This window comes from Trichoderma aggressivum (assembly GCF_033847375.1).
Source record: "Trichoderma aggressivum f. europaeum strain CBS 100526 chromosome Unknown scaffold_062, whole genome shotgun sequence".
NCBI classification, from domain to species: Eukaryota; Fungi; Ascomycota; class Sordariomycetes; order Hypocreales; family Hypocreaceae; genus Trichoderma; species Trichoderma aggressivum.
In genome coordinates, this window is record NW_026946428.1 from 76,881 (window position 1) to 93,542 (window position 16,662).

Genomic DNA, 16,662 nt, shown 5'->3' on the forward strand with positions numbered 1-16,662 from the left:
CTGAAAGATTTCCCATCTCTTTGGCTACCGTCAAGGAGGCCAGTTGCAGATTACTACTAGTGAACACCACCATACACCACCGACCCTCTTAGATCTCTTTTCAGATCTTTTTTCAGTAAACTCACCTACTAGATTGGTGCTATCAACTCATTATTGTTCAAAGTTCTACATAGCTGATCATCTTATGATCGGCCCGGCCGGGGACTAGAGATATGTGATTCTCGTGATATTGTCGAATCCAGTGTGTGTGACTTCGTCACGCAATACCTCGCTAAGATAGACAATCCTTCTATGAAAGGTCTTTGATCATTCAATCCTTCAGTCTTCAAGTGAGATTGGCCCTACTCTCATGAAAGCGTATGCCAGTGAAGCGTGTAAATGGATATTATTGTAACTCTCATTTGCCTATAATAAATTTTCGTTTTTTCTTGACCGACATTTGAAAGGAATTTAACCATCTTCCAAGATACACCTCTCTAGTTCTATTGAAACAAAATATGTAGCGCCAGTTCTCGCCTCCTCGATGCAGTAAGCCAAATGGACAGGACAATCCGCTATTCACTGTATACAATATCGGCCAAAGAGTGAGCGCAATTATCACAGTACACCTTTTTATCCCTCCAGGAACGCCAAATCCGTCTTTATCCTGTAACCAATTATGCTCCAACGACTATAATTTCTCCAAAGAGACGCTCTCGTTTCATCATTAGTGCTGCCAGTAGTATGACGCCGCCTCCCACTGGCAGCAAGATCAGAGCCTGCTGAATGGCCTGAGTGATTGCGTTAACAGCTTGATCGCGCAGTTCACCGTTGAGCTGCTGAAACAATGTGCTCTGCGCGCCAGACACCGCATTGACTATTTCTGTATGCGAAAAGCTCGTGCCGGCCAGAACTTTTTCCAAATTTCTGACAGCTACGGATTGAAATATCTGACCGGCAATAACGAGCGAGATTAGATTGGCACCAATCTGTGACAGGTTCTGCAAACTAATGGCGTCTCCAATATCCTGTGGGTCCACAACAAGTGATGCAACGGCATAGCCAATCTGAAGGGTGAGACCAGTACCGACGGCATTAGGCACCGACAGGCCATAGATGACAGATATTGAAGTAGATGGTTTTAAGTAAGCAACCGTCAATGAGCCACCAATCGTCAACAGGATCCCCGAAATGACATATATGGGCATGTATCGTTTCACCTTGGATAGGAGATGGCCTGCTGCGAAGTTGAATGTCACCGTGATAATGACATATGGTAATAGGCGAACAGCAGCTTCCAAAGCCGTATCGTTGTGAACAAATTGGAAGTATATGGGGAAGAAGTAAAGAAAAACAAACATTGTTGCACTATTAGCCGACATGGCCACATAGAGCAAAAAGTGAGTGCGGGTAAAGAGTAGCTTTATCGGGAATGAACGCGTCTCTGGTGTTGTGAATATGCTGAGTCGTTGTTGTAGAGCGTAGCCTATCACTAAAACGCCAAAGACGACGAACATGGCGATTGTTCTTCCATCATTCCATGGCCATTGTCCGCCAGCCATTGTTAGTGCTAGTGCAAACGTCGCCCACACAGCTGCTCCGAGGATGAACCCGACGAAATCAAGACGTAAAAGTCTGGTTCGAATTGAAACACCCTTGACTGGATGCAATGGTGGTAATAGGAAAAGATAGATTGGTGTTAAAGCACCGCCTATGACTAGGTTGACGTAGAAAGCCCACCGCCATGTCGCAGACGACACCGAAAACGCACCACCGACGACTGGACCAAGAACTGCTCCAATGCCCCAACAAAATCCAATCAGGGTAATGTAAGTCCCACGTTCCTTGGGAGTTGTCAAGGATGAAAAGTAGTTGAGGCAGCCAAGATAGATACCGGTTCCACCCATGCCAGCAATGACTCGACCGATAATCATGGCGTTCATATTTGGAGCCGCACCGCAGAGAACAGAACCAACTTCGAAGATGATCACTGTGACCACGAACGTCCATTTTAGATTAAAGTTGGTAAAGGCAGCCGTGAGCGGTATGATAACCGCAACAGATCCAAGTGGAAAGCCGGCCCCGATCCAAGCGAGCTGTTCTATGTGGCCGAGTGCTTCAACTACGGATCCTTGAACATCCGCTGCGATTGTTGTATCAAGTCCATAGAGGAAGCAGGTGATGTATAGCGAGATACACACAAGAATCCAACGGAATCCTTTGATCGGGCGAACATCTCCCTCTGCCTTTTCTGATATATCCGCAATCTCCGCTACTTTGTTTTCAACTCGGCTCGAGATCTTGTCGATCGGGATTGTCATTGGCTCGACAATTGAAGAGTCACCAACCGATTCTGTGGTAGACATGGTGGAGGATATATGGAACAGGGAGCAAAGAGCCTAGCTTGGAGTTGAGCTACCAGATGATCAGGACACTGAGCTGGAAAACTTAGGGTCACTATTAAGCTACTATACTTTGGAAGATCTTTTATCAGTAGATCTGATAGATGTATTCATCAAGATTTAGTGGGTACTGAATTAGTAATTATCATTGCATCCTATTGATTTGAAATCCAGGAGGATCAGGTTACTTAGCACGATCTGGTATGCCGCTTGTTAGTATTTTTCACCGTTGCCAGGGGCCAGTCCTAGCGCCGGTAGATGACTGAGCGATTTACATCCCGAAACTGATTAAGCAACAGATGGATTTATAATTTGGGACTCGACATAGAGTACTTGGATACTCCTATGAGCCAATAACAATCTTTGTGCCATTCCCGTTCCCTCTCAAAAAAAACGGTTTGTGGATATTGCCTACTGAGGTGGGTCACAAATTGCTTACTTTGGTCAATAGTCCACCTTCTGCTTAGTATTGGATCTTAGGTCATCAATAGGAGTTTGTAAACAGGCGAAATAAGCGGTTCGATTGCTGGAGAGGGTATCTCCCTACAACCAACTAGAGTTATACGTACCATACATGCACCCTTCTGAAGCATGGGACAAGACATGGGGAGCCCCTCGTTGGCCGCATTCAGTACTGTCGTCTCTCTAGCAATGGTTTAATATGAAACGGGACATTACTAGTTAGATACGAACAGCAAATGACAACTACTTCTACTTATTAGCTTGTATACAGATCACCTCTACTCAGAAGATTCACATCGTCCTCGAAACCGACCGATTGAGCGAATTAGGCCGCCAAAGGCCATATTACATTAGCAGAACAGACACATTAAGAACCTTTTAGCACAAGCATAACACTTTGTGTATTCAAAATATTTGGGTATATACTCCATACGATATAAATTATTGCATCTTGGCTTCATAAATTACCAGTCCTCTCCAGGCAGAGCAATCATGGTGCCCTTCTTCGTTCCATCGACACCTCCCAATGTCAAAGCAGCATTGACAACACCTGCAAGACCCTCTCCGGCGACGAGGCCGGCAGCAACGGAGAATGCGTAGGTGTCAAAGTTCTTCGCGTAGTACTTCCTCCACCACCAAGCCGTGATACTACCGAACAAGATAGCACTGCAAACAAGTTAGCACGAAGCTCCACATAATAATCACATTGGACAACATACTTAGCATATCCACTGTCAACACCCAAGACCCAGGCAACACCGATTGACATCCAGTTGGGGAGGTACTCGCGGTATTTCTCACGCGAACCGACCAAGTAGAAGTTCTTGACGACGGCCTGGATAGCACAAACAACACCGCAAACAATGGCGAAAATTCCCGAGGACAATGGGATAGGGAGTTTGGGGAGGGTCACAGCCTGGGCAACCGCCTGCCAAGCAACGACTGATGGCGCAGAAAAGGGGCACTCCTCAATAGTCTGATCGCGGATGCAAGGATAAGCGGCCATGAAAAGGACAAAGATACCGGGGGCGAGGAAGATGGAGACCAAGGCACCAGTAGCCTGAGCGTAGAACTGCAACTTAGGTGGGGTTCGGAGAAGGAAACCGACACGGAAATCGCTGACCAAGTTGGTGGCGACGTCGGCGGTACCAGACGCAATGTTACCAGCAATCAGGTTGATACGCTGAGCATCTGGAACGGAATAGTGGCCCTTGGTGATACCACCATAAACCAGCTGAGAAGCCTTGGAAGAAGCAGTAAGGGGTGCGGTATCGGTGACGGCTCCTCCGTAGATACTGAGAAAAGCGAAAACGAGACCCAGGAGACAGGCAAGAATAGCCAAGCCAGCATTCATGTGGAACTGCAGCTCGCAAACAATGCAGGCGACAACGACAAAGGTAATTGCTCCAGTCAACCACACCCAGACAGGAACTTGGTCCTCTGGAGGGGCAAAGTCTTCCATCAGAGACGACTCTTCATTGGCCTTTGCCGCTTGCTTCTCCAAGAAAGCGTTACCCTTGCCGCGAGATTGTAGCACGCCATTGACGGAGCCGGCCAAGCTACGCAGACCATATTTCAGGCCGTCCCAAACGACACGGATGTGGATGAGGAACTCAACCAGACTGTAAACAATAAGAACCATGACACCAGGCCACAACATCCAGTATCGGGGCGAGGGAACCCATCCAGGAGCACCAATACCGCTCATGCTTCCGAAGCTGACAAGGCCTTCCCACTTGCCTTCGCCGTAGGGCTTGCCGACACATTCACCGTAGTGAACGAGAAGAGGTCCAATCAAACCCCAGGCAAGAACAGTACCTCCGAACCAGGAGACAGCAGCGTTGAGACCGACAAGAATACCGGAGCCGAAGAAAGCAGGTGTAAGCTGAATGTACCAGCCCCAGTTCTCGATGTTGAGTGCTCCGTTCTTGTATCCACTCCAGATATAGAACCAGGTGAAGATGTGCCAGTTGTGCAAGATGCCGTCAGCATACTGAGACACAACGATATGGGTAAAGGCACCCAAAAAGGCGTATCCCAGTGCCTTGACTTTGCGCATGGCATCGTTTGCACCACTGCCGACAGCGTGCATCGATCGGACTATGAAAAGGTCAGTTTCTACTATAACACAACCTCTGTTACGTATTGCTTCTAGGAGAAGACTCACTCGCAAGGGCTATAGAATAGAAGAGTCAGTTGCTGTTCCAGTAGATGCTTGAATACATTTCTTTTCAAGAAGAAAACTCACCGGTAGCTGTAGGTGATGGGAACACCAAGTTCAGTTCACGCGCCACATTGATGATGAAGAACTTTCGGAGTGGCACCGCGGCAAAGAGGCCAAAGAAGGCACACACGAGGGTGATGGTGAGGATACGGCCGAAGTCATCCTTGGGGTCCTCCGACAGCAAGCTAAGACGGTACATAGCAGGCAGACCAGCCACAAAAAGACCAGCCATACCACCGGCACCTGTTGCAGAAGCCTGGACGATGGAGTTTTCTTGAGGGCCGAATCGAGTTCCAATACCGGGGATGCCAGGGAAGATCTTGGTGAGGAAGAGGATGAAGCCTTTGAATGGTCGGTCAGCTTGTGTAGTTCTAATGGTGGTTGTTGAATAATATCGACGTACCATATCCGAAAATTGCACCAAACATGGTTGCTGGAAATGTGAAACCGGTCTTGAGACCTGTTAAAACATTGTTAGACATAATGTCACACTATGAAGTGTCGATCTCTAGCAGCATAAAGCCAAAAGAAAACCATCAATATGAAGACTGGTTGCTTACCCAGATAGACGTTGGAGGCGTTGACCAGAGAGCCAAGAACGATTCCGGTGAGCACCGCTCGAACTGTCAAGGGGTTGGGCTCGGGCTCGACGCCCTTGATCGCAGGGAAGCTGGTGAAGAGGTCGGTGATGGCCTCATCTTCTTCATCCTCTTCGTCAGACTTGAGATTGATCTCGACGGACACTCGCTTCTCCTGAACACCGCCGTCGCCCAGGTATTCGGGCTCTGCTGTAGGAGGAGCACCCATGGTGACAACCTTTCCGGGTTTCCTTGCTGCCGCGTTGTTCCACAAAGCAACACTGACCGAGTGTCTTGCCGGCGTCAGTGAAACACTTTTGGGGCAATAGCTGATAAGACTTCAAGAAGAACGGATCGCAGGGGCGCCTGGGTATTTAACACGGAGTCCCTTGAGAGCCATGGTTGTAACCAGCTCATGCCAAGGGCGCAGAAATCATGCCCCCAGAGCCCCCAACCGGCGTATGACAAGATCTAAGATGCACGGGGACCGAAAATAATCCAATTATGGCCTCTTTCGGGAGGCACCTTTGTCTACTGTTACTGTTGTTGGCCATCGTGGATAGGAACTTTTTTTGGCCTGTTGCCACAATGTTGGACGAAAGCGGGACGATCCCCGTTGCCAACAATAAGACTAGCCAATGAAGACCTTCCTCCCTCTTCCTTGCTAGCGGGCGTATCAGAATTGCCAAGCGTCTTTTATTGGGAAGTAGCCAGGGCATATACCTTGCTCTGCACTGCAGCTGAGGCGGCCAAGGCTTCAAAGCATGCCGGTGACCTTCACATGGTCTTCCAAGCACATAAGTTCCTTTAGAAGCACCAAACAGAAGCGCCCATCATGAGATCTAATGTGGCGCGAGTGCAATCTAATTGTAATTGTATTGTCCTCGGCGGCGGCGAAAGAGCCGTCTCTACGTTTCTCCCATCTGGGAAATAGCCGGGACTGGCAAGTTTAGTGAGCCCTAGCGTAATAGTGCGTAAAGAAGTTCCAAACACTGTCCGCAGCAGGGATTACCCGCTGCGGAGCAGGGATTGGGAGTCATGTTCTTCAAGTAGGATGCCGACATCGTTACTCGTTCGCCTTCCCTTTTTATCAAGTGGCAGGGACTCAATTTCCACACGATATTAAACTACATTAGCAAGGCAAGACCCATATAGTAATTATTATTAAAAATACAAGCTGTCATCTCTTCCCAATAGCTTTATTACAGATCCAACAAGATACACTTAATCCAATTAGATGGCTTTGATTCAACCAGATGATCGTGATGTGTCTGGATGATCTTAGCCCAAACAGACGGCCTCGATTTACCTCGATGGTTTTAATCTAGCTGGATAACATTGATCTAGCTGGATAATTTATGTGATTGAAGAGAATAATAGTCTGTAGAATTTACTGATACCTACTATGGGGGACGCGCGGTTTCCGAATGCAGTTCAAGGTCGTGTGAAAATAACACACTTTGTCATGTGGGAATTGAGTGCCTCCGGATCGTACGAAGAGTGATGGTCAAATGGGGCTAACTCGTAGCGTTTATTTGAACACATTCTCACTCTAAGCGGTACTCGGCGGTGTACTCATTAGCAGCGAGCGAGTAGGATGTCCACTGCAACATAGGTACTTAGACAGAGGGAAGCTCTTGGGCGTAGACAGTAGTATGGAAGCGAGAATGCTGTCTCGGCATTCTGTACGAAGTAGCTCACGCTTAGGGTCAGATTCATAGGGTCTGACAGACTGTAAGATTTCTGACTGGGATTCATAAAAGAGAGACTATACCTGATTTAGTAGGGATTTTCAGCATAAATCTTAGTCACCCGGCTTAACAACGGATAAATAACAAAACCCCCTGTAAGTAAAGTACCGCGCTAGCAAGGGCCGCATAATTGCCTATAATAGGTATAGCAGTCAGAAAATCTAGTAAATTTTGCTAATACAGACGCCAATTCTATCTGCAAGGATGTCGCCCAGATAGAATTATAATTAGTATAGTAAATAATAACTATAATAAAAATATATATAAAAATTAAAAAAAATATTTTCTAAAATTTATAATAATAATAATATATATATATAATAGTAGAGTATTTTTTAAAGATTTTTTTTATTTTTTTATAAAAGTGTATTCTTTATTTTAATTATTTAATATAGGGTAGGGTATTTTATATGGGGCTAGAATTCGATACATTGTACTAACCCGCTTTTTTCTATCAGCACAACGTATCTTTTCAATCAGAAAGTCAGGCTTGTCAGATTCTATGAATCTGGGCCTTAATGTGGCTTCTGCAGGCCGTGTGGTAAGCTCACATTGTGTGGTTTCATCGCGGCGCTTCTCGGACCTTTTAGACGCATCGCGAAGAACAAGGTAACCCGGTAATACAATGGTGCAGTTTTCGGACCCCGACATCCGGAGCTTGGTGTGGGTATGCAGGGAGCATTGATAGCTTCAGCCATGTGCTGAAATATTTTGTCAACACAAACGATTGACACAAAGGTTCATCCTCTAGATGTCTTCCTGACCACATAGCTAGTTGGTGTTCTGCATCTTCTTCTTCGCCGAGATGCGGCCACGCGGCACCGCTGTCACACAGTATGAGAAACAAGGTCCCAATTTACCTTTGTCAAGTTACAGGTCCTTAAAGCAAATAAGGATTAATTAACTAAGCTTGAATTAGAATGGCGCCCGGCTCTTGAGCCCTTATCCAGCGCCACACCGCTAAGGAACCTTTGGATCTCTTGGCTGACTACTGGCATTTCTGGGGCACTGATAGGGTGACCTAGGCTGGCAAGCTGGGAACCTTTGTAAATGCGATACAATACGAGCGAGTGATAGGGTCCGTTCACGGTGGATGCTGACGCCAGAAGCGGCAAACCAACACTCCTGTTTTCGTACAAAAGCACTGGGCAGCGGCATCTTCCCCGCGGCTGAATTACGGAGCTTGCAGTTTGAAGAACGGGCATTACTCAATATCCCGTGTTTCATGGCAGGAAGAGAAAGGTGAGCAAGACAATCGTTGGACTCAGATCGTCAGTTTTTACGTAAATAGCCTTCTCCGGAGTTGACCGACCACATTACCACGGGTGGAGCGTCTTCCGGGAGAGTTGCCGTAATCAAGAAGTTTTCGTCGCCACCAACAACCGACCAACCCAACCGTGAAAACGTGTTCTTGGCAACTGCGATAGGATACCGCTGTGCATCAGTGCCCAGATGCGCCAAGGCTAGTTCGAAATAATGTGTATGGAGAGCTACGTATCATGACCGGCGTTGGTTGCCTCCATGTCTCTTTTCCACTGTGGAGCTTACTAGGGTATTATCATCGCCTTGGGTATCAATTGCGCGAGGTTCACGACGGGTGGTTTGACCATGATGTTTGATATCTCTTATCCTGCAGAGAAGATACGAAAACTGACGCGTCGAAATTATAAACTACAGGCGCGCGAAATTCAGATAACTGCTCGGATAAATGGCTCGTGGTACCACCGCGTGGTAAGCTGAGCCAATCGAGGGCCCTGCTCCCCTTTCAAGTCATGCGTTCAGGCATCCATCCAAGGGGTATTACCGCTGGAACTTTTGCTGTTAGACACCGATGACCAGTTCATCCAATGGGAGGAAGTAGCCGGCAGTATGCATGTCATTACTGGTATCCCTCGCAACACTCTTGAAGTAGAAAGTAGCAACACCGCCTCGTGAGAGTACGTGGCTGATTTACCTTTCTATTTTCGAGGCAGTATTACCCTTAGGCTCCATCAGAAGTATTCAAATCATACACTGTCTTTGAATGCGCGTACGCCCAAGAATTCTTCCAATATAGGGAGTACCAGCAACATTCTTCCATGACTCAGCAGAGGAGACAAAGTGATACATTGGATTGCATCTACAGAGTAAATATGGAGAAATTGGACGTTATCAAGGAGCACATTATCGAGGAACACACCATTGGTCACGTAAGCATTAGACTAGACATCTGGTGAGCACCGTACACTTCATGCATTATGAGAATATTTGCCATCGTGAAAGCAGTCACAGCAGTCCATATTGGGAGGCATTTCCCGAATAAATAAATTTTGACCTGGGTTTTCAAGCTTCTTTAGTTGTCAACTAAGCTGTCTTGTCGTCTGACCCGCGCCGTATTACTTGGGCACCTCTTCCCGCGGATACTTTCCATAATCGCCATAGCCTCCCGCTGGTGGTGGGTATGTCTTATAATCCCCGTATCCTCCCTTTGGCGGCGTCGGTGGTTTGTATTTTCCGTAATCGCCGTATTTTCCATATCCTCCGTAGTCTCCATAATCGCCGTAACCACCCGGATCAGCTTTTGGGGCAGCCTCGGCGACAGGGCTGGACAGGGCGAACGAGGCTGCGACAAGTAGAGTAGCCCAGATAGCTTTCATGTTGATGTCTTATGACGGTTGCTTGGCTTGATGTGAATGTGAGTTTGAGTAGATCGAAGTGACTTTGAGTGTTGCACTTTGTTGATGACACGTCAAGTGTTTACAGTTTCAACCTGGCTTTACTTTTGATGCGGATATGTTCGTCTTTATATGTGATATACCTCTCTCAGCTTAATGCTCAGCCCTATTCATATCATCATTTTAGTCATATATTGGCATTGGAATGGTCTATTGCAGATCCTGGGGAAACTTTCCGGTACACTTGAGAGGCGAATATTATCCCATATGTCACACTATCATTCTCGCCTCGGCAATGAATACGAAACCTTGAAGGATAGCTTCACGATAGTTGCGTGTGGTTTTCTACTAGTCAATATGCCAAACAACAGCTGGAGGAGCGCCACCATTCCATGATTGATCAAGGCTTGCTGAAGGTGGAGAAATGCACATGGATGATCCCGCCTCGAGTAATTCAGCTGCCTCGAGATGCGGCGCAATCACAATATCGATGGTGTTAAGGTTTACAGGGTATCGGTGTCAGCTCGATACCAGAGGCTTTGATCTAGTGTCGGCTAGATCCTAATGCGACTTCAAGTGACGATAATTTTCGTCATGGTGTATTATTACCACAATTAATTATTGGAATGTAGATGAACTTTAAGTATCCGAGAGAAAGATCGTGCCGCCCAAGAGCGCCTCGAAATCGCCCGGCAAACCGGCATTGAGATTTATAATGCTTCTCATTTCATGTAAATCATTTCTTGATGCAGATTTACTGGGTTGGTGATACAAAGTAAACTTTCCAGAGAAGATCACCGGTTATAAAACGACTCGATTGAGTTTGGAAGTGGAACGCTAGAGTTATATCAAGCGGCTTATTAAAAAATATAGGCTTCGCGCTTGCATCGACGTCATCTAGCTTCAGATGGCAGAATTTTTTTCCGACATAATGAGCTAGCGGACTGGATTGAGAAATACGAGTTTCACTGCGGGTACGAGAATATCAGCTTCAACTTTGACATTATTTGACTCACTCGACAACATCCTCACAATGGCCAAGGATCATCTACGCCGGCTTCTTTCCAACGCCTCGGACGAGTCAGATGAAGAAGGCAGCTTACCTCGACACATGAGCAAGGAAGAGTCAAAGAAGAAGTACCTTGTTTCGAAATCATTGCTCAAGTCCTTCTGCTTCCTCCTATTACTATTAACAGCCTGTATTCTGTCTTTCTGGGCTGGGGCACGTGTGATTGATCAGGAATCAAATACGAATAGATTATGTGCAAAGCACACGACTCAGTGGTGTGAGTAGTATGGCCCTCTTCTTCCATACAGGATAATTTGACACATCCAAGCTCCCCTCATCAGAGATGTTCCAGTTCATTACAGCTTCAAAGAGTTCAACGGCTCTTTCATGAACGAGGACATTTATCGAAAAGTTGGATCACCAGAGGTTGATAAAGCCTGGGAGGATCTTGGATCTGACTGTAACTATAGCCATGAGAATTGGATCTCAAGAAGAGATTTTAACTATCCACAGACCGAGCTGGCGTTATTTCATACAAAGATGGTCTAGCTAGTGGACTAGATCCATCGTTTGTTCAACGAGCCGAAAAATACGGCGGAGGGTTCATAGTGAACGTCGAAGGAATGCACCATTTGCATTGTTTGGTAATGCTTCCTCTCATATACAACCACACCATTGCTGTTTGGTTTATTAACTGGCTGCACAGAATCTAGTACGCAAAGCACTCTACTTCAACTACGAGCGATATAAAAAGTTAGGGGAACATGCGTTTGTAAACGATGAGTTTATACTACGCCTACATGTTAGTAAGTATGGCCAAACAAATGCAACAAGAACTAAAATTATGATCAATCAACTTACCTCCTTAAAGCGCACTGCCTAGACACTATTCGTCAGGTCTTAATGTGCAACGTAGATACAGGTGTGCTAGGACAGGTGTGGGTTGATCCGAAGCAGCCAACGGCGTTTCCAGATTTTCGCACCAAACACGTTTGTAAAAATTACGACGATATACGTGATTGGGCAGAACGCCTTCAGGTGAGCAAGAAGATTTACCAGCTGGTGTTCGGCGATTAATGTGTATCCAGGCTCCACCTCCCGACCAGATTCCTAATGACTACTTGGCTCGCCCAAAACGTGGAGAAGCCATAGAATTCACACCTTAATATTGTAAATTACATCATTTAGGACGTTTGAATGGGTGTTTTGATATATTCGATATACATAACGTTAACATATCTTAGTATCACGACAGCAATGCAATAAGTCAATCTTCTCGTGCTTTCTATACATGATACTCCTAAGCCAAAAGCGATGTTAAAGACACAAACAGCCAGCCCCATTAAATATGCCAATTTCTTATATAACTGTAAACACGTTGCGTTTCCCATTTCCATTAGACCCCTAATCTTTCTGAAAATTCGGCCGTGAGATCAAAAGCATTCATTTGCTCCGGATCGGAAGGCAACACGTTCACGCCATCCATGAAATCAAGAGTATTGCTACTCAGATGATTATCTGTGATGAAATCGTTATTTGTTGTATGCCAGAGCACATGCGTTGCTTTAAAAGTCTCCAGCAGCTTTGGATCATCAGCCGCAGTCCGCTCAACGCCCAGTATATCGCGCGCTTTGGCGCGTAGGTCGTCGTCGGAAGGCACATAGAGAGTCTTCGTGCAATCTTCGATATAGGCATTCAGGCCATCCTCGAGCTCGCGTGAGCAAAAAACAGAGGGAGGGAATAGGTATTCCCCCTCACAGAGGGCGCGGACATAGCGCTCGGCCGTGTCTTTGTTGACGTTGTAAAATCGTTGATCAATAAGTACAGACGTTTCATCTGCAACTTCTATTATTTTGCCGGGCTTTGGTTTGAGATACGGTGGCGTCAATCCTGTTCCACCGTCCGTCACTCTCCATGGTCGAGGAGGTCCGTTCAATGGTAAACCGTTCGCGTTGTCAGCAGAAGTAATACCGGTATCACGCTTGAAGCGTGCCAGCCACTCGGCATTATCAGCAGCCGTTTGATTCCACGGGTCGTCGTCGTCATAGATTATCCAGCGAGCTTGATATTGGATTTCTTCGTCGGTAGGAATCTGGCATGTGTCAGAATAGGTCTTGGTATTTAACTATAACAGATTAGACGCATGAAAGGGTGGGAAACATACGTGTTGCAGTGGATTGTTTGGGCTGAGACAGCTTGTTACAAATCGGGTGAGTTCTTTTTCCAATCTCCCATAACAGTTGGCATCGCTCAAGAAATACCGTAATGGTTGATTGTGCGAGTGGGCAGAGTGCGGCGTTTCCGTGAGGGCTGGTAGATAGTCATTTGTATCCATAGGCGATGCGCAACCAATAGCTTCATCTGGGACGCCCCAGTGCAGTGCTTTGGGAGATGGAGTTGCACCAGCTTTGGCCTGATGGGTTGAGATCAAATCTCCCGACTCGTGAGCTGCTATTAGGGTATCATGATACGAAGCCAGGAGATCATTACGCTCTTCTGAGGCACCAAGGTCGCTGAGTTTGCCCAAGATGGTCTGGCTGCCCTCACCAGGTATGATGATATTCGATTCGAACTGCATTTCGTCCCCCAGAATTGCTGCACTGAGGATCTGTGGTGCACTGATGTCACCTATTGAGTCTTGTTGCAGCCCTGGGAAGTGATGCTCGCCATTGGCTATGATGCCGTGAGCAACTGGTTGCATATGTCCATATAAATTTTCAGCAATCGATAGGACGCCCGCGCGGCGTTTGAAGGCTGAGAGCCAATCGGATGAAGAATTGATCAGGAATTTGAACCATTGGACGGCCTCTTTGCATTTAAAATTGGACTTTGGTTCAATGTCATCCAAGATTTTGCATGCTTGAAACTGCAGCTCGGAATCCGTGGGCATCTGGCCTACGGCCTGTCTGGACTTGACATATCGCAACAAAAGCTTTTCCTTTTCGTCTCCAACGGTGCTCATGTCGACGTGCGTAGACTTGGATGTCTTCATCTTCTCTATCTGTGATGTCCAGGTCGTGATTCCGGATGCACGGTAAACTTCCTCGTGTGTCGCATGATTGGACGGCTTATGGAGCATGATGAGATCGCGAAACCACGAAATGTCAGGGCCTGTAAGCGAAATGTCTTCCGTGTCCACTTTCTGTACAACTCTCTGGGCTTCAACAAGTAGCTGGTCATCTGTGGCCGCCATGCCCGCCACGGTCCGCTTGTTGATATAGTCAATCAACCACAGTTTGACGTGATCTTCTAATGTTTTGCCGTTTCTTACTTCATCTCTAGACGCTTCGAACGGGTCAAGAGTATTCCGTTCATGGTGGATGAGATCTGATCTGCGTGTTAATCTCTTCTTTTTTCCGATGGCTTCTTGGACAAATCAAGCAACTTACAAGGTGGCATTCCATTTTCGACAATCTTCAGTATTTCTCCCTGAAATCCCCAGTCACCCTTCCAATCTGCCATGGATTTCCCGGTTTTGAAATGCTGAGCAAGATGGCCAACACGAGAATCCCAGGAGCATAATATGATGCCACAAAAGCCACATCTGGATCGCACAGCTGGTGTGTCAACTTTCCAATCACTCATTGGCCATTTTTGGAACTTTGCATCATGAACGATACTTAGATGCTGGCGCAAGTGATCTTTCCTAAAAAAGGTCTTTTCTGCGTCTGGCCTTCCATGGCACACAAAGTCATTGTGCTGTTCGGCATGCTCCGGCGATGGCTTCTTCAATCCGCAATACACACATGCCAGGCAATCCCATTCGGCACAAAACTGTATTGGTCCGTTTGGTGAACAGACCCACTGTTCAAGAGACAAATGCAGCGATTTTTCGTGTCTTTGCCAGTCATGTTTCGTTTTGAACGTTTCGGTGCAGAATGTACACTGGTATTTATGGATGGACGGAAGCATGGCCGAAATATCAACGGCCTTGGGGATCTGCCGGCGCCGGCGCCGTCGCCCGCGGCTTTTCAACGAGTAGAGGGACTCCAAAGTCTCGCCAGATTTGTGAGAAATAGCCGATCCAAGCGAACCGTTGCTTGAATGTGATGTTTTTGAGCTACCAGCTGACGAGAGGTGATCGATAGAGCCCGGTAGCCCATCATCCATATCCTTGTAGTTGGCTGACGCATCGCCAGCTCCGGCTGAGAACCCTGCAGATGAGACTGCAGAAGCGATGGCGGTGATGGAAGCAGGTTCCTGATCCGGCGGAGAATGTCGCCATCGCTCCATGGGGCTCATGCCCCTCGTCATGGGAGTTTTCTTTCGAGGAATGTCAATGCCATTGTTGTTGAGTTGGCCCGGACTTGATGAAGTAGACCGAGGAGCTCGTACTTTTCCTCGGCGACGTGCGTTGGCAACCCAAGTACTGATTTGCGTCTTGTTCAGGCCCGTCTGACGAGAAAGGTTTTCTTTTTCTTCATTATTGGGGTAGGGGTGACGATGGTTGGATAACAGCCAGTTCCTAAGAATCCGAAGTGCCTCTCGAGAAAACCTGGCACCAATCTTGGGGGTCGCATCCAGCCCCCCAGCAGAGTCCTCGCCCAACGAATCATTGGCTGTGAAACTCGACTCCGATCTGCTATAAGAGCCCTCTGAGAGCTGCTGCAACTGACTCTTGTGTTCATTGCCAGCAGCCCCAAAGTCGGCCAAGGGCTCCAATACATTCATGGGTGCTCCCATGTCCACAGGCAAAGCGCAATCTCTTCTTGCCTCAATACAAGACTTGCAGGCACCCAAAAGAATTGTCTCCGGAGTCACCTGACAACGAATATGCTCCTTGACGCAATATTCACATGATTGGTTCGGGACAGCCACGTCCGTGTCCTCAATGCCACCAGAGAAATCTATAAAGTCATCAGGGTTCATCATTGCCATTTCCCGGGCCGCGTTAACGGGTATTGTTAAGTCGGACTATGAGATTTTGGCCTTAGCAGCTTCCGTGTTTGTGAGTAATCAATCGTAGGGCGTTGTTATATCGTGATGCAAATGATCCCTCAGAGTTGGATTGCATCGTATCCTCGAAGCCGCAGTGTTAGTAATCTTGGTCAATTGTAGGGCGTGGTGGCAACGTCTCCCATTGGATGCAGCCATTGGGCTGAATTACCCCGCCAAGATTCAGCTGCACAACTGTTGGCGTTTAAAAGGGGAGAGAGTCATTGGCTTTGTCATGATAACTCGAGACCAAATACAGAACCGCGACTAATTATAGAAGAAAATGAAGTCTTGGTTTCAACAATTGACACCATCTCCAGATCATGTCGGAGTAGATTTTCTCACGGCTGTGGTGGAGAACAAGAAGCCAGCGATGAACCGAGGCAATTGAGCAAAAGTTTTTGCCCAATCTCGGTCACAGAACAACTTGTTCAGTTATGAGAAACTGTTTTATACTATCCCATATTTCCACAAAAGCCGCCCTTCAGGATAGAATCCCGTGTATCAAGCTTTCAAACTTCTCTCCAGGAGGCCTCTCTTCAATGTGGAGTATGCGAGACACGAAGGTGAACAAGGTCTGCGCGCTGTCTGGGCAATGGACACCTCGATGACAGCACTTGAAGTAGGTATTGGGCGACAAAACGTGAGTGCATCAGACGATGCTTTAT

The 16,662-nt window shown here is 47.0% G+C and overlaps 4 protein-coding genes across 4 annotated transcripts; all 4 read right to left on the minus strand.

Annotated features, from left to right (window-relative positions):
- Positions 1-656: 656 nt before the first annotated feature.
- Triagg1_9971 (uncharacterized protein) lies at positions 657-2,345 on the minus strand (the record flags this gene model as incomplete). Its single annotated transcript, XM_062904987.1, has 1 exon — positions 657-2,345. One exon carries the CDS (start codon positions 2,343-2,345, stop codon positions 657-659), a length of 1,689 nt encoding a protein of 562 aa, XP_062751079.1.
- A 962-nt stretch (positions 2,346-3,307) lies between these two features.
- On the minus strand, positions 3,308-5,874 carry Triagg1_9972 (uncharacterized protein; the record flags this gene model as incomplete). The annotated part of the gene is made up of 6 exons (XM_062904988.1): positions 3,308-3,509; positions 3,563-4,943; positions 5,011-5,019; positions 5,092-5,409; positions 5,471-5,527; positions 5,628-5,874. The coding sequence occupies 6 exons, from the start codon at positions 5,872-5,874 to the stop codon at positions 3,308-3,310; spliced, it is 2,214 nt and encodes a 737-aa protein (XP_062751080.1).
- A 3,897-nt stretch (positions 5,875-9,771) lies between these two features.
- Triagg1_9973 (uncharacterized protein) lies at positions 9,772-10,032 on the minus strand (the record flags this gene model as incomplete). The annotated part of the gene is made up of 1 exon (XM_062904989.1): positions 9,772-10,032. The coding sequence occupies one exon, from the start codon at positions 10,030-10,032 to the stop codon at positions 9,772-9,774; it is 261 nt and encodes an 86-aa protein (XP_062751081.1).
- Positions 10,033-12,455: 2,423 nt separating this feature from the next.
- Triagg1_9974 (transcriptional regulator family: Homeodomain) lies at positions 12,456-15,937 on the minus strand (the record flags this gene model as incomplete). Its single annotated transcript, XM_062904990.1, has 3 exons — positions 12,456-13,151; positions 13,224-14,386; positions 14,449-15,937. The coding sequence occupies 3 exons, from the start codon at positions 15,935-15,937 to the stop codon at positions 12,456-12,458; spliced, it is 3,348 nt and encodes a 1,115-aa protein (XP_062751082.1).
- Between the last annotated feature and the right edge of the window lie 725 nt (positions 15,938-16,662).